Source organism: Haemaphysalis longicornis, unplaced genomic scaffold, assembly GCF_048455015.1.
Source record: "Haemaphysalis longicornis isolate Haplotype H1 unplaced genomic scaffold, Haemaphysalis longicornis Haplotype H1 scaffold_9, whole genome shotgun sequence".
NCBI classification, from domain to species: Eukaryota; Metazoa; Arthropoda; class Arachnida; order Ixodida; family Ixodidae; genus Haemaphysalis; species Haemaphysalis longicornis.
Window position 1 is genome coordinate 34,908,318 of NW_027526460.1, and position 25,986 is coordinate 34,934,303.

The 25,986-nt window shown below is 48.4% G+C and overlaps 1 protein-coding gene across 1 annotated transcript; it reads left to right on the forward strand.

The window, feature by feature from the left end:
• The first annotated feature begins 833 nt into the window (after nucleotides 1–833).
• LOC144153141 (uncharacterized) lies at nucleotides 834–24,256 on the forward strand. Its single transcript, XM_077684793.1, has 8 exons — nucleotides 834–924; nucleotides 6,609–6,755; nucleotides 8,766–8,974; nucleotides 13,246–13,322; nucleotides 15,862–15,946; nucleotides 18,614–18,772; nucleotides 20,988–21,092; nucleotides 23,787–24,256. The coding sequence occupies exons 1-8, from the start codon at nucleotides 834–836 to the stop codon at nucleotides 23,943–23,945; spliced, it is 1,032 nt and encodes a 343-aa protein (XP_077540919.1). The 3' UTR covers nucleotides 23,946–24,256.
• Nucleotides 24,257–25,986: the final 1,730 nt, after the last annotated feature.

Below are 25,986 nucleotides of genomic sequence, written 5' to 3' on the forward strand. Positions count from 1 at the left end.
AGAATATTTTTCGGGGTATCTGTTGTAGGTTCGTTATAGGCGCTTAAGTACGGACACGCCATCCAATGCGACGCGCCGGCACAAAAAGTAACGCTTGCTATGTCACGTGGTCTCTCTCTGTGTGTCTGTAACAGACTCCGTCGCAATGTGGATGCGAGGGCGCACGCTCACATTTGAACAACAACAACAACAACAACACCTCCTTGGCCTTCTTTGCGGGATAACGGTCCCTCCGAGGGATTTACAACCACTCATGTCTTGATCGAAAGGTTTAACGCACCGACGCAACGCAGGCGATGAGGCGCACCGTATAGTGGACGGTGGCAACGGATTAATTTTGACCACCTGGGGATCTTTAACGTGCATCGAAAAGTGAGTGAGTGAGTGAGTGAGTGAGTGAGTGAGTGAGTGAGTGAGTGAGTGAGTGAGTGAGTGAGTGAGTGAGTGAGTGAGTGAGTGAGTGAGTGAGTGAGTGAGTGAGTGAGTGAGTGAGTGAGTGAGTGAGTGAGTGAGTGAGTGAGTGAGTGAGTGAGTGAGTGAGTGAGTGAGTGAGTGAGTGAGTGAGTGAGTGAGTGAGTGAGTGAGTGAGTGAGTGAGTGAGTGAGTGAGTGAGTGAGTGAGTGAGTGAGTGAGTGAGTGAGTGAGTGAGTGAGTGAGTGAGTGAGTGAGTGAGTGAGTGAGTGAGTGAGTGAGTGAGTGAGTGAGTGAGTGAGTTTCTTTATTTCTGTTGAGTGAGTTTCTTTATTTCTGTTGAGTGAGTTTCTTTATTTCTGTTTCCTTCAATGAACTTAACTGACTTCACGGACGTTCCTTGCAGGTCCGCGGGGTCGATAATGATGCAGTACTGCGTCGTTTTGGCGATCCTGTTCATGACCATGGTCGTGGTCGGCATTGGCGTCTACTTCGCTTTCATCAAGGACAAGAGTGCGTCTGCATTTGCCACTTGCTGAATCAGTACTGCGTAACTGTTGCTTCATTTATTCACGTGCTGTGTAATGACATTATGCTGCATCGTTCGTCCATCCACCAGTCGATTTTAATTTATAACGCTACCCGTTAACATATAATTACCTCCTGTACAAATAGTCCCGATTTTTCGTTACATGGAGGTTTTCGTCACATGCAGGTATTGAGTTAATGCCCGCGTGAATGAAGCAGGAACTAAAACACAATGCTAGACATCAGTGACGGTGAACTCACCCTTCAAGAATTTAACGGCGTGAATTGCACCTGTCACTTTCCCACGAGCTTATTCACTACACGGCACTCCAAAGAAGCAATTTCACTCCCCCCCCCCCCGTATTTTTTTTTACTTTTCTGTGACTTAACACGTTTCAAGGGCCAAACGTATGCTGCAAGGGCACGTTTTTATGAACCTCATGCTCTTTCCCGCACTAAAAATTGGTGGGAGCGTGCTAGCTGGTATACTGTACTCGGCGGCTTCGTTCTTCGTTTTCGCCGGCGCAGACGACATTTAAAATTGCGAGTGTGCCTTGGAAAGACAAAATTTTTCGTTTCCTGGCAGCAGAACTCGCGGGACATCGACGAACCGACACCACAGGTAAAAGTGGAGACGCGCGCGACTACACGCACGCTGGCAGCCTAGCACCTAACCGTCACCACACTCACACATGGAAACGCGTGGTAGTTTGCGGTGCGGATGAAATTCGCAAAATTAGTGCATTTCTCCAGCCGCTTTTTTAGTAAAAGGTACTAAAGCGCACAGAATTCGCTACATCAAGGTTCACCGTCGCGACGCCTTCGTTACACAGAGGTCGCCAACACATGGATTTCAAAGGGGCTGGCAATGGGGAGTTGAAAGGCTTCGTTAAATCCAGGAATTCGTTATATAAAGGTTCGTTACATCCAGGTTTAACTGTATCACTGAAAATGTATTTACATTTTTTCGCCACAGGTGAAGGCACGCCATCAGGTACGACGTAAGAGCTTTTCTACTGCTAGCGGATCATTTGCGTGTGTAAATCTGAAATTGCAATCTAGTGCCTTCACATTCATTTGCAGAATTCCCTGCCATAACGAATCAACAGTGTAAGGCTTTTTACCTACTCTGCTTGTAGCCGCGTGCATGATTGACATTATTTGCAAAGACCGATCCCGGGGCGTAGATACTGCACGAATATGACCAGAAGAAAACATGCAAGTGGTATCGCTCTTGTTGAGGAGTGCCAGGACACACATGCAGGAGTTGGGCTATATAGTAAACACGTCGTTAACGCACACATCACAGTTCTACTTCGTACGAACGCTATTCTTGATAAACTCCCCTGGACTATTATTGGCATGTATATTGGGAGTTTATAGTCTATTGCAACAAAAGGTAGCCCTACAATGTGTTTTCACGTCAAGAGCTGAATGTGCTAAGAGCAATCTGGAAGTTCACATTCCGTTGTTTATAGGCGGCGCCACGTGCTTATAGTCGCAAATGACCTTCAAATAGCTTGCGACCTGTGCTTTCAAAATCATCGTCACGCTAGAATCAGACTTCTGCTATTTCCGACATCACGACCAATAACCGTTATCTCGATAGTTAACGGCTGGCACTTGTGCCCATCCTCCATGGTGGTCTCACTGAACCATGCTTTCTGGTACACGTTTCCGGCCCTGTGTGATCCTCGTACTGCCTGGCAAACAAGGGAGGTGCAGGTCACAGGGCTTAGCCGCGCACTAGAAGCGGTTTTCCTGCGAAGCCCTCCCTCCACGCTTGGGACATAACTGCGCACTTTTGAAGCGCCCGTCCTCATCGAACAACCGTATCGCAGAAATGACCCTTTCCACTGCATCAAACCGAGAAATCAGAGCCTTGCCTGGACTGGACTGGATTGGATTGCTGAACGTTAGCTCACGCTACGTATATCCTGGCATAGCCGAGCTAGGCCAGTGCTATTTTTTTTAATGATGACCCACACGCGTTTATACGAGCAGTAACATGGTAACGCCATGGCGGTCGGCCCAATGTTACTTAGGCTTGGTGTGATTACAGAGCGTGGCACGACTAAGCTTATCAAACTGCTTTCGTCCGAAATCAAGTTGTTTGTGCATCTTCAGTTTTTCTATGTTTATGAGGCTACTAAGCCCAAAACTACCTACTCACTTTTAAGTGCGAATGCACTTTATAAGCGACCCTGAATTCCGGCGACCGCCGTCCGTCCACATAGCAACAGCTGCGGGTGCGCGCGCTCCTCGTCTTCCTTGGCAACGGGGGGAGATGGGCGCGCGCTGCCTGGCCGCTGACATGGCACATACCCACGTGGGGGATTGGCCAGGAATCTCCTCGTCTTCCTTGGCAACGGGGGGAGATGGGCGCGCGCTGCCTGGCCGCTGACATGGCACATACCCACGTGGGGGATTTGCCAGGAATCGGGCGTGAGAAGGGCTAATGCACCCGCTTAAAGGAGTACTGACACGAAATTTCAAAGCTGAGATCCGCTCTAGCAATCAAGTACAACGACAACACAAATAGGTGTGTGTGAATAAATGCATCTTTCTTTCTTTGTAGTTGTGTGTGTGTGTGTGATCTCTCTATCGCGAACATTACCGAACCGCGCAAATTCAACTCCTGCATTCGCACTTTCACATTCTTCCCCTCGGGAAATGCGGGGAAATTTTTATACGCAGGCAACAAGCTCCAGGATCCGCGTAAGCAATGTTTTTCTTTTCGGCTTGTTTCCCACCACGAACTACGAGAGTCGTAATGACGCGTTTAGTAATGTGTAATAAGCTGGATTATACCTTGCCTCTCCAGGAGGGGATCTGGCCACTCTGCGGTAGTATTTGGCCGAATCAACCAATGATATGGGAGAGCCCATCGTTTTGCGGTGGACACGAATACGCTCATAAATGCTGCTAACATATGTGTATAAAGAAAGAGGCTTTAACGGTTGTCATTGGCATCCGTATCTTTCTGCTGATTGCTTGCATTTGTCGAAATATGTGTCGCTCGGAGGTCCCTTCGTCCCCGATAGGAATAGGAGAGATAAAGGACCCTAGCTTTCGTGTGTGCCAAGAAAACCGCTGTCAGGTCCGCAGTGCTGAACTAGATAAGTTAGACCGTACCAGGAACGCTCCCCGGGAGGGTAGTATTCGGCATAACATTCATTACGATGCGAGAGGCTTTCGTCCGGCAGTGACGGGCTCATGATGAATAAGATGTATTAGTATTCATACATTGTCACGCAGCAACAACACTTATGACTGCGTTCGTGATCATCTATTTACTACTTTCTGTTGTGCCTCAAAACAGGCCTTTCTTCAACCCTGCAGAATATCGCTGTGAAATAACCGTTGTCTATAAGGTTATAGTTATTTCACGGCAACAGCGCCTTGAAGATGCCAGGGAGAAACAAAAACAAAACAAAAATTAAAGGGGCCATCAAAAGAAAATTCAAGTTTGGGTAACTAAGAAGTCTGCTTTGTCCAAATAATAAGTAAACCAATTTTGTCGCACAATTTATAAAAATCGAGATATTAAAGAAAACAGATGAAACAGTGACGACACCCCAGCCACAGTTCAGAAATTCTCTGTGACGTCACACAATATTGTGTGTGCGGTTGGCGACCGCCAACATTCGCCATGGTATGCCTTGACTGCTAACGTGGAGTTAACGCACTGATAACGATGTTTTTTTTAGTGCTGGCCCTTATTACGTCAATCCGGCCCATATTACGTCACTGAAGCGCGAAATTTCAGTTTTTTAATAGTTATGCTTTTTTTCGGATAGAGAACATTTTACCGACTGGGATGGAGCTGAGTGAGCCACCAAAGAGAAGTTCTCACAAATTGAACAGAGTTATATATTGCCTATAGTGGCCCCTTTTAAGCTTGGTATGAAACATTCGTAGCTAAAGTAACTAACTTGACCAAAGTGATAAAACTACAGTTACCCCCTTGATTGACAATGTTTTTAGAAATGGCTCTTATTACCTTACTGTATTGCAAGCTAACCTCTTCGCAGCATTTGAGCGGTTGCAATAGGATTACAGGTTGCAATCTCAAAGCCGCGCTAAAGCAATGCGATCACGGGAAAATACGTGTTTGTTGGAACTTCAAAGAAGCGGAATGGTTCTGCAATCTGAAAGTTCGAAAGTAGAACCTGACACCATACGCTGACACAACGACATATATAGATTAAACGTGAGCGTCTACTAAGGGCCCAGTGATTAACAGAACAAAGAAAGCTTGCGGGAAGGCTTCTAAAATGTGTCTCTTTAGGGCAGTTTTCTTTTTATTACTCAAGAATTATGGACGCAGGGATATCCCGCCTTACGTCACAGCGCCAGTTTGACACGCAGCTTGATAGGCGCACACAGAGAAAACATGAACAGGTGGGAGCGCCACCTCGAGAAGGCTGGACAAACCCTGTAAATGTATCATTATTTCATTATGCAGTAAACTCCTGCTACGAAGAACTCGAAGGTACCGTGAATATTTGTTCGCAGTATCAGAAATTCGTCTTAAGCGGATGTTTTTTTGCGTTGTGCGCGTTAAAAGGAGCAGACGGTTTTGTTCGTTTTAACCATGAAATTAACCGCGAGTTAGTCTTAAAGGGAGTATCTCTAGTATCTGCAAAGACGCGCTGCCGACCGGGACACAGCCCGAGAGTAGCGTAGCTTATTTATGGCGTATTCGATTGGCCGCTCCGGTACACTGGCTCGGAGTCGCCAGATGCAAAGGTGACTCGCAATCAGAGCGCGAGAGTCAGCGTACCAACCGAATGCATCGGCGATCTCGGAGCAGCTAAGGCCTTAGGAGCAGCGCTCCTGTAGCGCCACCATGCAGCCAGCGCGGGAAGCCACCAGGTAAACCGCGGCGTTTTGTGTCACGTGACCCGTCCTCCCGCCCAGATCGCGCCACGCTCTCACTTCGAAGTAAGAGCGGTCGGGAGCACTGAGCGGTCGGGAGTAAGAGCACTGATGTCCACTTAGTGGAGATCAGTGGTCGGGAGCGCTCCGAGTCGGAGGCTGACGTTCCGAAAGAACCAACCGAAGGCAGATCGAGCGCTCGAATTTCACCAACCGAAGGCGCGGCCGCTTTTCAGAGCACTCCAGAGCGCTGGTAAACGCCAAACCAAATACGCCATTAGTGACGCTACCCGTGAGACGGTAGCGCATGCGGAGGCTAGAGCGCTGGAAAGAGCAAGAGAGTAACAGACAAGTGGATGCCTCCCCATTTTCGGCTGACGCGGCAGGTGATGTTACACAGGCGGCGTTGGTTAGACTCTCGCACCCACAGCCCGGGAAATTTAAGAGCGAACGTTTCCCTCTCACCTCTTCATATCATTTCAACATCTCTCCGGGTCGACGGGTCGTCGCAGCTTCGTAACACAGCCACACTTTGCTCTAGCAGGGACAAATAATCGTGTTTTCCTGCGCTTCAGTCGCATTCTATCCCAAGAAGCGTTGATTTCACAGTTGGACTGTGGTTGAGGCGATATTATTGGATCAGTGGAGAAGATATCGATGATCGAACCACGTATGCGCAGCACAGCCCAGAATACGCGCCTATCTTGCCAGTCTACGCCAGTATACGCCAGTCTTGTGTGGTGACGTTCTGGGTTTGTTTGTCACGTTTCTCGGCTTCTCGGCTGCAGAAGAGGGTAGCTCGCCCCTGCTGTGCTCATTGGACGGGCGGCGCGACTTCGAATGGCCGCTCTACCTGTGCTCGCACCTGGTCTACCTGTCGGCTGCTGTTCGCCAAACTCCGAACAGAAATTACGAAGCCTACGCCAAGGATGGCAGTAAGGACGCCCCCTACTCCTACTCTCGCAACACGTTTTTCAACTTTTTTCTAAATCTTAAATGCTTTCGGAGCGTAGTCACCAGACACATTCGGTACTTATAACAGGGGTTCACAAAGTACCTCAGTCAAGAGTTACTGCTCTATACTTTCCCAAAAAGATTTATCTCTCTTTCCCGAGTCTTGAATTTCTTTGAGCGCTCGAATTACGACATTACGGCAATGTAGCGGCTATCGGCTGCTCCCTTTCTCGGCTGCAATAAACGCATTCGATAGCCACTTTAGAAAAAAAAAAGCCACAAAGCAAAGCAAAAACGGATGTCGGATAGTTCTGCTGTGACGAGCAAATCACGCAGTGCCGCTCTGTGCTATTGATAACTATAGCTTTGACTATGCTTTCGGGAAGCAAAGGAAAGGGTGAAACCGTTTATCGGAATTGTCACAGAGTCCCTTTACGCGAATATGGTGTGGTTAGAGTTTCGCGTATTTTTGATGTCCGCGAACGGAAACTTTCCAACTTCCACGTGTCCTTCACGCGCGAGACGTTGGAAAATTATCGTAACGGAGTGTAGTGGTGACCGCGTGCTTCTAGCGCGCACGCGCGCACGCACGCAGGCACGCAGGCACGCACGCACGCACGCACGCACGCGCGCACACGCACACACACACACACCCAACGACGAAAGACGACGATAGTCGACAGTAGTCGACGATGGTCGACACGAAGATAGTCGACGAAAGTCTATCGTCTTTCGCCGACATTTGCAACGAAAGCAGCCAATTTTTTATTCAACACAGTTAACATTTCGCTCCCGTCGATAGTTCAGCTGTGTAAACACGTCTGTGGTATGCCACAGCAATCGAAAACACTATTGCGCAGCATGCCGAACAAAGAAAAATACGACCAAGGAAGCGCTTATAAAACTGGTTAGGTACTTGTGGGATCGCGCAAGCAGTACATCCCATTTCAAGCTGTGCGATCCGCGTATGTCCTCTTGTGTTGCTACAAAAGTGAAAACGCCCGCGTATCGAGATGTCGGCGCACCCCAAGGCTCCCCAAGTGGTGAAATGCAATGCGGGGCCCTCCACCATGGCGAACATCACGGCCCAGGTGCAGCTCCGGCGCGTTAAAGGAGCCATGAAGACAAAACACAACTTTGGTTCATTCGAAAGTTTGCCTCGTTAGAATCATACTGACACCACTTTTAACGTACTCTTCACTCATATAAGCTATATAATTAGGAAAAAAGGGGATGGCCATGCGACCCACTAAATCTTTTCCCGCAACAGAACCTATGAAGTCATATGAGCCCAGCTGTGCGATTGGCTGAAGCCGGAAAAATCAAACGCAATTTAGGCAGAGCTTATGAGCTTGCCAAACGAACTATCTGCTCCTAAATGCAATGCATATTCATTTTACAGCAGTAAGAATGGTGCGGTAAACAACAAAAGTTACGAAAATACACATAAACATAGAAGTACCGATGCGCACTGCTGTTGGTACTGGGTGCACTATGGTTGTTTTAGCTGCACAGCAGTCCGACGATACGACAATGGCCGATTGGCGTAAGCGACGTTGCCTTACGTGACCCTGTTTGTCAGGCATACCCCAATTTTCACAAAGCGATTACTTTCTACCGTAACAAAAACAAGCCAGGTGTAAATACTGTCAAAAACAAAGCAACGGCGGAGTGCTGACTATGCTAGCGCCATTTGGAAGGTTTGACGGCAAGCAAGGCTGCAGAGCCGAATGGCGCACTGGAAGTTTCTTTGTATACGCACCGTTATGACTTCATTGTAGACGTCACCAAAACACGATTTGGCGGGAGAATCAAAATTTTAACCTGAATTGATTAATTTCTCAGTGAGTACGGCATCATTTGCTGCTGCGAAAGCGCTGGGGACGCTATAAAACACGAAACCTGTCGGATAAAACAAACTTGTATTCTGTCTTCGTGGCTCTTTTAAACAACCTAAATTTTTCGAATTTCTTCTCCTTTTTTTCTTGCAGGTGACCAGAAGTTTCAGGAGTTTAAAGCCATTACGCGGGACGATCCAGCTGTCAAGAAGCTCGTGTCCTTCGACGTCATATCTATCAAAACGCTGTCGGCGACTGAAATCGACAAACTCTTTACAGGCCTCCATGGAGGAGAACTGCACGGCATCGATATTCGCTATATACCCAGCATAAACTTGGGGAACCTTCAGAAGGCTCTCAAGGTGCGTGTCAGAGCGCCAACAGAAAGATGACGTCGCGGAGTTCGTACCGGTTTTTTTTAAAGACGATAGTCTTTCTCGGGCTACTTAAACCCAGAAATTTTGGTCTGTCTGTATGTCTGTATGTCTGTGTCTGTCCGTCTGTCTGTCTGTGACTCGATTCAGCCACCCCGCCAAAGTAAAACAATGCCTGCGCAATAGTCTTTTATAGTCACAACTAAATGTGCCCGTCTAAGTCCGGTGTAATGTTCATACTTGTCAATATTGTTGAAGGACAACAAGACATTATGCATATATAAGAAAACAAATTAATACAGAAGTGATATTTGCAGCGTTCCTTTATAAAAAATCGTACATGTTTGATTTTGGCGAGAATAAATACTTCATCAACTGAAGAAAAAATATCACTCCGCCGTCGCCTGCTGTCGCCCGCGCCATATAGCTTCTGGCGGCATTTGATGAAATCAAGTGGCAACAGTTACGAAAGGTTCCACTAGATAGGTTCCACGTTCTGCTTGGAACGCACATGGACTAGGGAAACGCCGCTATATAAACGTTGAAGTAGGGCGCCTCGATTCACACGCGTCTTCGCCGTACGGCAGCGTTGGCATCGAGACACCCGGTTTGGAGCAGTGGAACGCGAAAAAGTTAAAATGATTTAAGCAAACCTTTGGCGTCTTTTTCTTGCGAGGAGCGCGACGCAAGAGGAACAACATGAGAGGTGAGCGGGAAAGCGAAGGTAGGCATTTACTTGGCAAAAGTCGATAAAGACTATCGTCTTTTGACGACATTTGCAATGAAAGGAGCAGACACGCGGCCAATTTTTTATTTTGTGCATCTGTTGCGGCTGCAATATTAAGTCCATTTGATTGAACAGACAGTTAAAAATTCCGTTCGCCCCATTTGCGGAATTAAAGCTAGACATCTATGTCCCCCTTCTTGAAGAAAGATGGTTCAAACGCAAAGCTTTCCTGATACAAAAGCAAAGTCCACAATCCACTCAGCAAAAGTCAAGGTCTACGGCAACGCTGAGCTAACCGAATGTGATGTTATGATTTTTTTATCTAATATAGTTTGTGGTTCGGGTCACCTGGATGTGCTGATTCGGTTCGCTAAGCGTTGTCTTTGATTTGGGCTCCCCCTTAATTAAAGGGACCCTGCAACACTGTCGATTGAAACGCTTTCGCTCTTTCCTTCGCGTCTGGAAGCACTGCGAAATCTATATTTATCACCAGCCCGGAGGGGCACTGCATGATTTGCTCATCGCAGCAGATACGCCTTCCGTTTCTGCTTTGTTTTTGTGGCTTTATTTTTAGAGTCTCTATCGAATGCGTTCATTGCTGCAACTGAAGGTGAAACCGGTCAACAGCCGCTACATGGCCTTAGTGACGTAATTCCAGCCGTTGAAGAGCGCCAAGGCCGGGAAAGAGAGTAGAATTTTTTGAGCGACTTTCCAAGTTGTCTGATGAGCATAGAGCAGTAATTTCTGGCTGAGGTAGTTTGCGACCCCCTAATATAGGTACTGAGTGTGTTGGGTGACTACGTTCTGCATGCATTTAGGATTTCAAAATAAATTGAATGTGTTGCAAGGTCCCTTTAAGCGCCTGGCCTGATCGTGTCATCGGCGCGCTTCTTTGGGAATGCTTTCATCATCACCATCGCTCAGCCGTATGTCGCTCACCTGCATTCGTCTACCACAATGGAACCCGTTATGCAAGCAAAGAAATCCCACTGGTTACGCGGTGTGTAATTGATGTGCTCTTTGTGGAAACCCAATGCGTAAAGTTGGCTTTCGTGCAGCGCGTTGTTTTTTTCGACGTCACCAAAAGTGACACATAGAACGTTTTGGTTTACAAGAAGCGCTATAACAAGACCCGATGTGGAAGGCGGACAACAATTGCGCTATTCGTATTTGTTTTCTGTTTCTACGACTCTTTTCTCTTAGATGTAAAGCTTTGTAAAGATGTAAACCTTTTTATTCGAAGTGCACCCAACTTCAGTTTAATTCAGCGCCTACAGCTCAGTAATTTCTGGTTTTACCACGCGTGGAATAGCGTTTCGGATATATTTTTTCCTGCGAAGCAGTCTAAATCTGCTGTAGCGTTCACTTGCATATATTTTGGTACCTAATATTGAAGGGACGCTGGAATACTTTTTCGAGCTTTTTTTTCTAAATCTTAAATGCTTTCAGAGCTTAGTCAACATACACTGCCACTACTTAGAATATGGGGTCACGAAGCTCCTCAGCCACAAATTAATGCTCTATGCCTATCACGTAACTTGGAAACCTTCTTAAAAGATTTTTCTCTCTTTCCAGAATCTTGGCATTTTTTTGAGCTCGTTATTGCAGTAATGTGCCGCCTATTGGCCTCTTCCTTTTTGTTGTAGCAACAAACGCATTCGATAGCCGCTTCAGAAAAACGCCTTTCCGGACTCCCTTCGGTTGCTGCACCCAACAGCACAGCAACATGGCATTCTGTTATCATTTACATTGCGTTGTAGCACGTAATGTAATGAAAAAAAAATACACCATCTTCCCGTGGGGAACCCTGATGAGGATGCGAAGCATCATGGGGGTTCCGTGTGGTTCCATTGTGTTGCCGTTATGTTGAGTGATCTGGTGTTCAGTAGCGCCAGAGGGAATTCCGCGTCCGGGTCCACACCGGTGGCAAAGGCACGCAAGTACTGTTGCGTGACGGTGAGTAGGCGGTGGTTCTCGAGGAGCCGAAACACGTCCATCATGTTCTTGTCGATGTTGTGGTCTCTGTGGTAGAATCGGTAGTCTCCGTCAGCTTTGGTGAGGTAAAGGTTGTTGACGTTGCATGGTGCACCGGCTGAGAGCAACGTACACGCCCTCCTGTTCGCAGCTTTGTCTTCTCCTTCTTCTTCTTCAGCGATTCCCCTACGGGAAGATGACGACGGTGGTTGAACGCGAAGCTGTCTCATGATGGATTCTTTGGTTGGCCAATCCCTAGGGGCATCCTGCCACAATCATCATCAGAGGCGCTGCGGACGGGGCAAGGACGCGGGACATCCCCCTGAGCAAGAGATGCTTCGCGTCTAAAAAATTCACGCATCTCCACGAAGTGAATCATGATGAGTGGGCGAAGCTCTGGGGATAATTCTTATCACCCGTTTCATTGCCCACTCGGGCATGTAAATAAGTGACAGCGCGTGTGTACAGTAATACAATTCCAATCCAATACGATACACTTCAATTTAATCCAATCCAATCCAGTCCAAATTCAATCCAATTCATTTCAAATCAATCCAAATTCAATTCAATCCAATCCGATCCAATGCTCCTCGCGCATGCGCAACACTGTGTACACGGACGCCCAGGCACAGGCAAAGCGAGGTCCTAAGGTGCGTCTTACCTAAAAAAAAACAACCTGAGGGGGGACGTATTTGCTTCGTGTTTGTCAGGAGCCGAAGCGTGAAAGATAAAATTTCCCTGTTTAAGTAGCCCAATCAACATTTCCACAAACGGCAACCTGGGGAGGGGCGTAGCATGCAGTGTATAAGTGTATACGTGGCACCTTGGCGTTTCTTCCGGCAGAGATGAAACCGTTGGGGGGTAGAGGTACACAGCTTTGCTGTAAAAGTCTCGTGTCTTTGAAGCACGAAGCTTTCCAGTGCGAGGCGTTGGAAAACGAGTGTCCCGGTGTGTTCTTTTAGTACGCGTTACGTTCTAGCACGAGGCGGTGGAAAACGAGTGTCCCGGTATTTCAGTAGCGCGACTACATGACATTACGACGACATGAGACGCCGACAGCCAGAGCCCCTAAGGGGCTTCGCCCCTAAAAAGCAAAGCAGAAACGGAAGGCGGATGGTTCTGCTGTGACGAGCAAATCACGCAGTGCCACTCCGCGCTGTTTATAACTTTAGCTTTGACAATGCCTCCAGACGCTTAGGAAAGAGTGAAAGCGTTTACTGGAAGTGTTGTCGAGTCCCTTTACAGGTACTGGAGATCTTACTGGAGATCTTTACAGGTACTGGAGATCTATCTTACATCTGTGCAAACATTTCAAAACTCAATCGTCACTATTACTCTGTTTTTCAGCGCTCCATCTGTGCCAAAAATGTTCTCGTCACTTGTTTTTGAGCTGCTTAAGCTTCAAACAGGCAACAGACGTCCACTTTTCTTAAAAGTGTCGAAAGTAGTGACAACTACTTGAACAACAACTAGCTCTAAGCGGAAACGCGTTTCTTTCTCACCCGTTCGTGAGAGATTGGTATACAGCCGCCTTCAAACTTCGCTTCTTCTCATGCAGGAACTTGCAACGCGTGCCAACACGAAGAAGTACATCGTCCACGGGGTGTTCGACTCAGCGTATGTGGCCGCACTGGGGTATGATGCATTTTCGAGGCGGAGGCCTGGAATCTTTGTTTCAGGCACGCGCGTCACTAGGGGCAGAAAACACGGGACCGAAAAAGTGGAAGTTGGGTGAGCTGGGGAGCGTGAGGGAAGGAAAAGAGCAATGCGGGACGAAGAGGGTGGGATTAGCGTCACTAAAAGCTTATTTAGTGACGCTAGGTGGGATGAGGGAGCTGAGAAAGGGCGACGCATGGCGCACCGGGAAATGGCCATGGCTTGAGAGCAGAACGAGCTTCGTAGGGCGCTTGCCAGGGGGCCAGTCAAGTAGCGGCGGGCGTGGCCGCAAAGTTCAACGGAAAGTTCAACAACAGATCAACAGAAGGGCTTTTGCATTCAGAGCATTATAAAGCTCTGAGGATCCCCCCATTTCATCCCTCGTTCTCTTCTTCCACAATACAATAGAACGCAATAGAACAGAACATTACTTATATACATCATGTGCATGATGCAGGTCTCCTAATGCAGCTTCGTCGGAACCACCTCGTTGAGAGGGCAAGCGCCGCAACGATGATGATGTTTGAAAGTGACACGAAACAAAAGACAGTGCAGATGGCTGGTGTATAGGGCCAGGATGATTATGCGTGATAAGACAAGAGCCGTAAAAATTTCATCTCTGCTAAGAACTTAGACACGTTGGGAGTGCGTTACATGTGTGGGGCCCATCTATAGTCTAGCCGGGGCGACTTCAGTGTGTCTGTTGTTTAAGTCAGTTGCGTAGCGTCCTTATTGGGGTTTTATTACGTGTACTTTGTTGTCTGTTTGTTGACTCCAGTGTGATTACCATGTGTTACGAAGCTGTGTTCTGATGTGTGTCTTGAGGTCAGTGCAAGGTACTCTTAATGTCAATTGTATTCACGACTGCAGCCGCAGCAGCCATTTGATCGGCAGCCTCTTTGCCAGCGATTACACAGTGGCCTGGAACCCAGCATACAGTTATTTCAAGATTTGAGGGTATTCAGACATTAAAACCTTAAAAAGAAGATTGATCACATAGTTTCTAGATAGCTTTCTTGATGACAGTGCCTGCACAACGCTCAGGGAATCTGTGTACACGATATTCTTGGGAATTTTATTTTGGATGATGCGATTGGAAACCAGTAATGCGCTGTACGCTTCTGCCGTGTAAACAAGTTATGAAATTTTATTGTTTTAGTGACACTAAAGTTTGGTCTGTGCGCCGCACATGAGACACTGGAAGCAGTTTTCGACGCATCAAAATAGAATTCTGTACACCTGTACTTGTCCTGCAGAAACAGGAAATGCTGCAGAATCGCACTCCTGGGTACTCCATTTTTTTTTACTTGCGGGAATGACAGGTCGCATGATATAGGACGTAGATCCCATAGTGGAATGAAATTATGGATGGGTATCTTGCGCGTGTCCGAAAGGGCGACCTTGAATTTACAAGTCTCCTTCCTTACTCTAAGAGAAAAAAGGAAGGAAATAGATGACCTGTTTAAAAAGAGTTGTAAGCTTGATGTATCGTTCGTGATAGGTTTAAAAGGATGATTGGTGAGAGACACGACCTTAGATGCATACAGCAAGTCAACATTCTCCCGCTGCTGCCCTAGGCACCATTTGTCGCACTCGACATACAGACTCTCGACAGGGCTAGTGCGGAAAGCGCCGCATGAGAGGCGAAGGCCAAGATGCAGCACTGGGTCGAGCATTTTCAGTGCTGTCTTTGTCGCCGACCAATACACGTCACTGCCATAGTCAAGCCGAGACCCTATCAAGGCAGTGTAGAGGCGCAGCAGGAGTTGTTTGTCGGCCCCATAAGATTGTCGGTACCATGTTTCGCTGGACGTCCGTCCCGCGAAACGTGGTCTAAACTGTTCGGAAAAAAAGCTTCGAACGAAGCGAACGCGTATTTTAGGACGATAGCCTTTCTTTGGTTACTTTAACCTGAAAACTACAGCCTGTATGCCTGTATGTTCTTAAACACAGGGACAGAGAGACCGTCGAGACAGACAGACTAATTTTATGAAATTAGTAAACCATCATTTTAAAAAATAATTTTTTGTCTGTCCCTGCCTGTCCCTGTTTCTGTTCCTTATGTTCCGTATGTTCATTATGTTCCTCTAGCTTGCGGCGCTAAAGGAACACAATGAGGGATTGCAAGTATAACACTTCAACTTGAACATTTGGCCACATATATGAACAAAAGGCCATAGTGTAGCTCCGCCCGCGTGCAAGTTTTGTGGCATGCACGCACATTTTGGGTGTAGATATTTAAAGAAATTAGCAGCTGCATAGGATAGCGATGGCTATCCACGGGTGGGGAAAACAATTAAAACACCGTGCTGAACACTGCTGCTGTTAAACGGTTATCGATTGGGCTAGGAGGTCTCACATCTGGTTCTCTCTCAGATTAATCTCTCTCAGATTAATTTAGAGTCCCCACACGTTGCACTTTACCAGATAAGCGGGGATAGAAATGGCGTCGTCATGGCCGTTTTTCGAATTTCGAAAGTCCTTAGTCTTGTTTTTACTTTGCTCTTTGTTATTTCAGTCTCGTCAACATTGCGTCTCTGCGGGTGTATACAGCCCCCACGTCGCCGTATAAGGCACTACCCATTCAGCCCATGGCCCATGTGGTGAGTGGAAACTCGGTTACAGTAGCTGCAAATAAGAGAAACTACGCGCACAGTGGCGTTGAGCCTTGGTACTGACTTCATTTTCGCGATTCTTGCGATGTACCGCGTGCCAGTTATTCGCTTACCCTTCCGAACCTGCATCGCTGCCCGAAAACTCGCGCGTCCTCTTAACTGCGGGGCCGACTACCCACATGGGGGGCGCTTGCATCGGTTGCTTCGATCGGAGGTGCCTCGCAAAGCTCCACCAACTTTTCGTGTGTTGAGCTGAAGCTCCCTCCCTGAGCCCTTAAAACCAGTGCCGATCTACGTCGGAAGATGTAAGGAACGGCTGGACATCACTTTTCCGGACTGTCCTGAATTGTCCTGGACGTTATTTCGACTTTCTTGTGAACCACGCCGGGGTTAGGCCTAACTGCCAGGCCTACCCGCAAGCAGCCACCTGACCATGCATGCAGCCGCGGCCATGGAGGTCGTAGTGCAGGGAGAGGGTATCGACCCATCCGAACTCGACCAAGACGGCTGGGAAGCAATACGACAACGGCAACGCACCCATCAGCACGCCAAAAGCGAGTCTTCTCGAATTCCCCCCACAAACAACGCACCCGGTCGCAATGGTGCCCGCAACCGACCTGCCCGCCATGGCCCGCCGGCATTACCGCTCCCGGAGGAGGACATTAAAATCATCCTACGTCCAAGAAGAGGACTCGACCTCGGATCAGTGCCCCGGGCCCCACTGGCCGATGCTATCTTCCAAGAAGCCTGCATTGCCCAAAACATGACCGATCAGATACGGGTTCGCCGAACGCCTATTTGCTCATCAGCACCCCCGCAGAGGAGAGGGCTCAAAAATGCGCCTCAGTTCTATTCTTAAGCATCAAAGATCGACGATACGAGATGGCCGAACACGTCTCAGCCCTAGCCAATACCGTCGCTGGAGTCATACTCAATATTTCCGAAGACGACTCTCCTAAAGACATTTTCCGCAGCGTCAGCAACAACAACCCCGACCTGCAAATCCTGCCAGCAAAACGTCTCGGAACCTCCAGCATGGCACAGATTCTATTCAATAGCACCCGAGTACCTTTCTGCATCAGGTACAGAGCAGCGACTTACATAAGCCCTTTAAACGCAAGACGAACGCCTGCCCAGCTTGTTGGCAACCCGGTCACCGACAAGACGTCTGCCCTGATGCAAGGCCACCGCCAAGGTGCAACACCTGCGGGACACCCAACGCCGCTGAAGACCATACATGCCTCCCGAAGTGCATCGTGTGTGGTGGCCCACACCTCACTAGATCAGCGGACTGCCCGCGGTGATTTCAACCCCGCAGGCAACCCCTGACGTACGCCCAGGCGGCCATTGCAGGCCACGACCAGCACGACTCCCCAACAAGAACGCCCCAAGAGATCCCAGCACAACGAAACAAAAGAAACCGGAAGCACGTGTAACCAGAAACAAGACAGCTTGCAACAACAGAAGAAAGCACCGAATGTACGATCCTCGAACAAGCAGCCGGGCGGCGACATGGTGAGCAGCCCCAGTGCCTCCTCTCACTGCTCACGCCAAAGCGCTCAAATACCAGCCCCCCTCCCTCTGGAGCTAGTCAAGGAGCTAGCTAACATAAAAGCGGAGTTAGCGCTTCTTAGACAAGAAAACTACACGTTGCGACAAGAAAATATGGTGCTAAAATCGCAGCTTGAAAACCGCCCCTCCGCTGCTACTCATCTTGCTCGCACTGGGACAGTGTCGGTACCCTAAAGTGCGACCAGATTTCTACTCACGTTAAAGATCTCCGGGTAGTCAAAATTAATCCAGAGCTCTCCACTACGGCGCGCGCCTCATAGCCCAGTAGCTTCGGCGCTTTAAGCCCCTATGGTTTGGTTTTGTATGGTGAACAGCGACAAAGAAGCCGAGGCCAGACTGCAATAGTCACCAGGTTTGACAGAGAGCCTATGCAAATGCGCCGGAGCAGTTGACTCACGAAGGGCAACTTCGTGAGCGCCGATCATTACCACTGGCGAAAATTAGCCGGTGGCTACCGCGAGCTGCCGCTCTGTGCTTCCGCTGGCACGCTCTCCTTGGTTAAGTTTTCACGTCTGTAGACGTCCTCTGAAATCCCTCCTAGCAGCGTGCATAGTTTTCCTTCCGTTTTTTTTTACAGAGAAGCTTTATATGCCTCCCTTTTGGCGTCCGTGCGCACCACAAAACGCACATCGCGGGGGAAGTGAGGAGAAAATTTTAAAAAGAGCTTCCAGTGATGGGGATCGAACCTGGGTTACTCGCGTTAGGAAGCCGGCGTCTATCCGATGGCGTCATTCCGACACGATCGAAATAGTTTGGATTTGGAGAGGGGTGCATGGACGTGCAAAACAGAAAAATTATGCATCCCTCCGTCAAATGACGACGATTGTTGAACGGGAAGCTTACCTCGTGCGAAATCAAATGGCGAAGGGTCAAAGTCAAAGCCGCTGCGATCAAAAGTCCAAACTACGTGCGGGTCAAAGTAAAGGATTAAAAAGACAAAATCTAAACTGTCTGCTAGTAAAAGTCCAAACTCAGACGGCAACCTTCGCGTTCAATTATCGTCATCGTTACACGGAGTGGTGCGCGATTTTTTGGGATATAATTACGAATTCTCGCACCTAGTACAGCCCAGCGCATGCGCAGGAAAAAGCCGTGGCCGAGTTCAAGGCAAAGCTGACCCTGGCAGTGGCACGGCCCCCTGGCTGGAATTGCATCGGCTTCAGCCTCTCGGCGACCTTCTACCCGAAGGCCAAGCAAATCCAAGACAGCGCGGACGGATCCGAACATGCCAAGTACTGCGAGGTAGGACGCCTCCCACACGCGCGCGACCGCATGCGCTACAGTGCAGGCACGGGCGCAAGGGAAGACAAAATGTCCAGTAGAAGGGCCGAGATGCTCGAAGTCTAAACACAGGGGATCCTGCCTACCAGAGGGTGCCACAATCTGCGCGTCGCTCTCGGAGAGAGAGAGAGAGAAAGCGTTTATTAAAATGAAAATATTTACAAGGCGAAGTTTTGCCTCTCGACAGAGGGCACAGGTCTCGCCGGGGAAAAAAGTGTTTTGAAAAAAAAGTGAAAGGGCAATGGAAAATTAAATTTGATAACAGGTTATAGAAGGCTATGCACAGACTATATACATACACAGTCAGGTTTTATACAGGCTATTTACATACACACGCATTCACACATACACACCCGCGCACACAAGAGGGTTAAAAGGGGGTGGATAGCCGGTGGGGTCTGGCTTCTAAAGTTCATTGGCGGGTGTTGAGGCCTGACTCGTCGAGGTACGAGAGGAGCAGCCTGAAGGCCTCTCGGTGCAGCATGAAGGGTCCCCAAGTCCTCTGCAGTGCTTGACGGTACCTGTCGCTGTCTGGGACAGAGAGAGAGAGTGAGTGAGAAAACTTTAATTCGATCTGAAGCGAGAAGACCTGGTCGGGATCTTCAGTGGAAGACTTCGTTAGTGCGGCCAGCGTCTTCGTCTTTTCTATTTCTGCCAGCAATTGCTGCGTGTCGGGACAAGAGCTGATCAGTTACCTCTTCCACTGCTCGCGTGACGGGTTCGGGATATTCGCACAAAAAAAAAAGCGCGTGCAAACACTGCCGTGGGTCCAGGAAAGGTCCAGAAAGGTACAGGGAAAGACACGGAAGAAAACACAAAGGCGTAAAAAAGTCCACCCAGTTTGTCTCTGTCTTCTTGTACTTTTTAGTGATTTTTCTGGCCTCAACTGGCGTGTTTTGTTACTCCGTAATAATAAAAAATGGCTCCAATCCACGCTGTGAAGGTGGTTGAAAGCAAAGCTGCAAACGACACCCACAGCAATTGCCCATGCGAGGCTCAGTTCAATTTACTCACGTGGCTCTACAAAGAGTGAAACCAGAGATTCTGCCTGTCGTTACCTAGAATACGCAGGAGCGGCGTTCCGAACGCAGAAGCGTCGGCCACGGCCGGGCTAGAGCGGCGGACGCCGCCGCTGTAGTCCGGACGTGCGTCGGCAGAAAGAAAACGGCGAGGAGCGTCTTCCGAAGGGTGAGACAGCGGAACCTCGCCATCCCGATGTGCTAGCCCGGGGCTACACCACCGTGCGACACAAGCGCGGACACCGCAACAATTCGGATGTGAGCTTAGTGATTCCTATTTATACAGATTTAAACTAGCTAGCTTAGTAAGTTTGAGAATTGCGAGAAAGCTGAGGGAACTTATATAATCGCTATTTATCAGAACCAGTAGCTCCTTTCGCCTTTTGTAATACCTGTTAAAACACAATCGAATTGGTATTCACCAATTTAGAAAACGGAGTCCCATTCGTGGCAAGCAGTGCGCAAAAGGTATACGGTTTCTCTAGCAGCCAGATGTCAGTATGTGGTCTTTACATTTTGTTTTCCCGCCCTTCAAACCAATCCTTAAAGTATCTTTGCCGTGCGGCCACTTAATTCCGTCGGGTCCGGGTTACCCAGGAAGTGCTGTCGAACAAGATAATCAATCCGTGCGAAGTCACAGAGCAATGGATGCGAAGCTGCACCTAAACAGGCCCAAAACAACCGTGGCTAAAGCAGACGACAAAGCCAGGTCGCGCCGATGCGCCCGTCGGCGTGAGCGCGCGGGGAATGCTGGGTAAATTCGCCGCGCCATCTACACTGTGCTCCGTGAGTGAAAACCGCCGTTCCATCCGCCGCCGCGTTGGGTGTTTCTTTTCCCGCACGCTACGAAAGAACCGCTGGCTGGTAGAGGTAGAAAGCTCTGCTTTAAAAATCAGCAGGATAGCGCTTTTGCAAGTCTCCCGCTTCTGGCGCCATTTTGATTGAAGTACTACGCAGGAAGTGGTTGAACTCCATGCATATCTTCAGGATGCTGTTAAGCTCCCCGTCTTTTGTTGCAGCGCAGGTACTGTCTTTCTTGGTGTACGTCAAAGAAGCCACTTACTCCCGTTACAAAATTTTATCGATTCAGCTGTTGTAACTGTATTGAAATGTGTGTTTACATGCATTGAAAAGGACGCTTCTGCCGTTTTATTCAGTTCAACAGGACAAGTGGCGCCAGGGCTCCATCGGACATTTCCTACACGGTTCCGTACAAGGATGGTCTGATCTCCTTCGAACAGCCCGCGGAGTTTAAAGAGAAGGTATGCGTACGTCGGTCGGCCGGACGCTCGTTGCTCTGCTTTATATAAGACGAAACTGAAGTGAGCGCCACACGAAACGCGTATTTACGCGCTCAATCTATGTTGATCAGAGTGTTTTCTTCATCAGTGGTTTTCAAATATTTGAGTGCGTCTTGGGCTGCTTTCGAGCTTGCAAAAGTGAACTATGTTTACTCGTGTTGATCCACGATGAACTATGTTGATCCGTGTCATAATGTGAAGCTGTTTGCACTAGCAGGTAAATTTGCCCACATACTTATTCAATTTCAATACCCGCCTTTCGCGTCTGACGTTGTTGATGTGCGCGTCATGTTGACAAACGATTTGCTCTCACAGCTGACGCCACCCAAACATCTATATGCTGCCTTCCGTGTGTCTGGCTTTTCCGCATTGCTGGCGAGTTGTGCAAAACACCAACGTTGGAACTTGTGCTACGCAGATAATTTAAAGGGACGCTGCAACACTTTCGATAAGCTCTTTCACTCTTTCCTTCACGTCTGGAGCCACTGCGACAGCTATAGTTGTCGCCAGCGCGGAGCGGCACTGCTTGATTTGCTCGTCGCACCAGATACGCCTTCCATTTCTGATTTGTTTTTGTGGCTTTAGTTTTAAAGTTGCTTTCGAAAAGCGTTCATTGCTGCAACTCAAGAAAAACCGGCCAACAGTCGCTACATGGCCTGAGACGTAATTCGAGCCGTCGAAAAACGCCAAGACCGGGAAAGCGAAAAAAGTCTTTTGAGCGATTTATAAATTATCTGATGGCATAGAGCGGTAATTTTTTGCTGACGCACTTTGCGACCCCCTAATCTATGTACTGGGTGTGTTGGGTGACTACCTTCTGCAAGCATTTCAGATTTCAATAAAAAGTTGAAAAAAGTGTTGCAGGGTCCCTTTAAAAGTACAAATCTTGCAGCGAAGCCACCTTTTGGCGTTGTTAGCAAAGCTTGGCAAAAAGAAGCAAAGAATGGGTGGAGAAGAGTTCGAGAGGGACTTCGCGGTCGATTGAAATGCCCTCGAGGACCCTTGGGGAGCGCGGACTTTCACTTGGGAACCACTTTCTACAGCATACCTGCTGAGTGCCAAAATATTTTGAGCCATGAACTTTCGTGGACGACTGGTGGGCGTGGGACGAGGAGGGGAGGATACTAAAAACGGTGTTGGGCTCACTATACAGCGTTGATGTATTCTCTTACTTCCATGGCGCAGTGGTTTCACGGTGATTCCCCTTTTATGGCAACTTCCGGGGTGCACCTTTTTAACCGCCACCTGCGGCGCTGAAGGCGAGAAGACGGTGATAAGAAGACACTTAACGTGCATTATGTTTTTAGATGCGACGCATCTCATTCACTCGCCTTGTCCCTGCATCCCTCCGGCGTTGTTGTCGGCGTTGTCGGCGTCCACCCCTCCCCCATTCTTCTCGCCGCGCCAGCTGCGCTCTCCGCCGCTCACCCCCTCTCCTCTCCGATAGCGAACGCTCTCTCGCGAGGGGCATTGGATTGGATTCGATTGGATTGGCGTGGCTTGGATTGGAAGTCTGCGATGCTTCGTATCACCTCAGGGTTCCCCTCGGGAAGATGGTGTAATTTTTTGTAAAGACGATAGCCTTTCTTGGGCTACTTAAACCAGGAAATTTTGGTCTGTCTGTATGTCTGCCTGTCTGTCTGTCTGTCTGTCTGACCATCTGTCTGTCTGTAACTCGATTCAGCCACCCGGGCAAAGTAAAATGCTTACTGCGCAATAGTCTTATATACTCACAGCCAAATGCAAACATCTAAGCCCGGTTTATATGTTCATACTTGTCAACTTTGTTGAACAATAACATGACATTATGCAAATATAAGACAAAAAATTAGTACACAAGGGATATTTGCAGTGTTACTTTATTAAAAAATTCCTGGATGCTTGGTTTTTCGATAGCAAATGATATTCTACATCTACTGCAGAAAACCGCCGCCTGCTGTTCTGCTGCCCGCGCCACCTCCTGGCGGCATATGACAAATCACGCGGCAACAGTAAAGAAAGGTTCCACTAGCTAGGTTTCACGTTCTGCTTGGAACGCACGTGGAGCACAGCAACGCGGTTCTATAAACCTTGAAGTCGGCCGCCTCGATTCACGCGCGTCTCCGCCGTACTGCAGCGCTGGCATCGAGGAACCCCGCCTGCAGCAGGGGAACGCGGTAAATTCAAATCGCCTTGAGAAAACCTTTGGTGTGTTTACCTTGGGGTGAGCGCGACGGAGCAGAAACAGCATGAGAGGTGAGCGGGAAAGCAAAGAGGGGCCTTTCCTTAGCAAATGTGTGCAAAGACTATCGTCTTTTGACGACATTTGCAACGAAAGGAGCAGATACGCGGCCAATTTTTTGTAACGCCATGGTTATGTTTGCATAGTTTCTGGATGTTTAGTTTACCACATAGTGTTTTCTAAACTTCATTAAAGGAAAGAGAATCTTCTAAGTCTCATTTGTTTGTCCTCGCGCCAATCCTCCCCCCTCCTCCCCCAATTTTGATGGCATATAAGACACCTACGAATGTAGGACATCAGCTTACATGCCCCCTGCCTGCTACGCCCATGATTATGGTTTTCTGGTGTGTGATGAATTCCACCTAAAAATATTCGACCTTGAATTGTCGAGTTTCTCTGCTAATTGTGCGTCCCTTTTTTCGGCTGCATTCCAGGTTTTGAAGATCAAGGAACTGAAAAGCTACAATAGCTGCGTGCTTTTAGATGACGTGTTCTACGACCACCACAACTGTAGCTGCGATGACCACAACTACAAACTGCTGGGCGCCTCACGATCAGCTCTCTGGCAAACCACTCTGACGAACACTAATTAGAGGGTGTTCTTTTTTTTTTTTTTTGTGGCCACATGGGCGGAAACTTTTCCAACGGGTTTTTTTATCACTTCTTTTTCCACAGTCTAAGTAATCAGAAATTTTAACGTAAATATATTAAGTAATGCTCCACAACTAATTGAGGTGCATCTAATCTGTGAATGACGCAAAAGCGATACAATGGCTGAATTCATCCTATTTCGCATCTCTGAAGTAACTCAGGAAAATGCAAATAAAAGTTGCCTGCGTCAGCGCGGGCTTTTATTGGGAATTTTATTGGGAAATAATTTCATGCTATACATTCAATTAAAAAAAACCCCGCCGTGGTGGCTCGGTTGAGTGCGCATTGTGCGGCTGAGCACAAAGACGCGGGTTCAATCCCAGCCGCGGTGGCTGCGCCAACCACCTGATATCGTGCGAAAGCAGCACACGTTCCTACCTTTTCGCCTGCTGCCGTATTGCTGCATCTACTAGATGACTGGATGCAGTCTGTCGCTTGCTCTGAAGCACACGCACGGACGTCCCAGCCGGCGCTCCAGCCATGGATAGAGTAGGCGACCAAGCATAGGCGAAGCAGCCATTAAACCTTCGCCTAGCCACGTGGCACCGCAACGGCGAGGCTCCGAGCGGGCGCCGCTGCGAAGCCTCTCGCAGCGGAACACGTGGCGTGACGTCACACCTGCTACTCTTGTTCTTCGGTGGCTCAAGGTCGTTGCGACGCGATGAATGACCTTGCGAGACATGGCGTAGTAGAGCTTTCGCTCTAAAAGCAAATTTCCCCAGGTTGTCGATATTTCGGCGTACGTTAGTAATATGTAGCCCTCTACTACGTCGCGCCTCATGCCCGTGTGCGGCGCGTGAAGGCCCTGTGTACCTTAGAATTCACATTTTCCTAAAAATAAAATGCTTCACGTAAAATACCTCTCCCTGACTTTGATTATAAGCAGGTTGCAGTTCTTTTTTCCTTTGACAACTGTTTTATAAAGTTGTGCTTTTTGTTTCCGTTCACAGCATCTCTTCTCCCAGGATCTTGTTTCTTATTTGTTTAATTTATGTGCAGAATCTACTATGATCAGCGACGTTCAAGTTACCTTTAATTTTTGGCTACCCGCCTATTCTATTCTGCCACTTGTTTCGGTATACCAACCTGGAGGGGGAGCGATTTTTTTTTTAATAGGAAAACTTAAATTTGTTTTGTTGCGCACAATCTCGAGTAAAATAGATTGCAAGCTTTGTGCTTCATTATTTCCCCAAACGTATAGCGTAGGTGGATGACCAACGGAGCTGTGTGCTCATATCGGTAATGCCTGTGCCACACGGTAATCTTCAATTGACGCTCGTTTACAAGTGCGCCCTATGCATTTACAATGGGGCACTCGATAGACAATTGGTTCAACGGCCTTCGAAAGTCCGTTGAAACAGCCCTGTCACAATGGCGTTGCCGTCGCTATGATGCATACTAATCGGCATAGTTGCAGCTGCAAACGTCTTCCTGGGTGGTGTCGAATAGATGCGCGTATACGCCGCAAGGGGGTCGGTTGCGTTGGATCCGTGTGGCATCGCAAGTCAAGTGTCTCCAACACGAAACGTGTAAACCCCTCCCCTTTTTGTACCAGTACATCAGCAGTGAAATCACCGACTACGAGAGAGAGAGAGAGAGAGAGAGAGAGAGAGAGAGAGAGAGAGAGAGAGAGAGAGAGAGAGAGAGAGAGAGAGAGAGAGAGAGAGAGAGAGAGAGAGAGAGAGAGATTTATTCGAGCTTTCTAAAGTGGGAGTTGTTCCCTAGTCCGGGATTTTATGAGGTGAGCAGAGAGCCTTCGCTCTGGATGCCAGGAGCTGCTCTACGTCCAGATGGTCGCTGGTCACCTGGTTCTCCCACAGCTCAGGGGTGGGAAGAGGGGATCGGAGAGGTAGAAGTTTTGGATTGCACCCACACTGTAATAAAATATGAGGTTGTTCACAACGCGGAACCGACTACGACCACGGGATAGTGTCGCCACAACTATCCCACTGCCCGAAAGCCCCTAAGCACTTCCAATGTTTC

Bases quoted from the DNA above. Each gene is read 5' to 3' on its own strand.
- LOC144153141 (XM_077684793.1), top strand. From the start codon at position 834: ATGATGCAGTACTGCGTCGTTTTGGCGATCCTGTTCATGACCATGGTC. The intron at 13,323-15,861 runs GTATGATGCATT...TTGTTATTTCAG, and splicing joins GCGTATGTGGCCGCACTGGG to TCTCGTCAACATTGCGTCTC. The intron at 15,947-18,613 runs GTGAGTGGAAAC...GCGCATGCGCAG, and splicing joins TTCAGCCCATGGCCCATGTG to GAAAAAGCCGTGGCCGAGTT.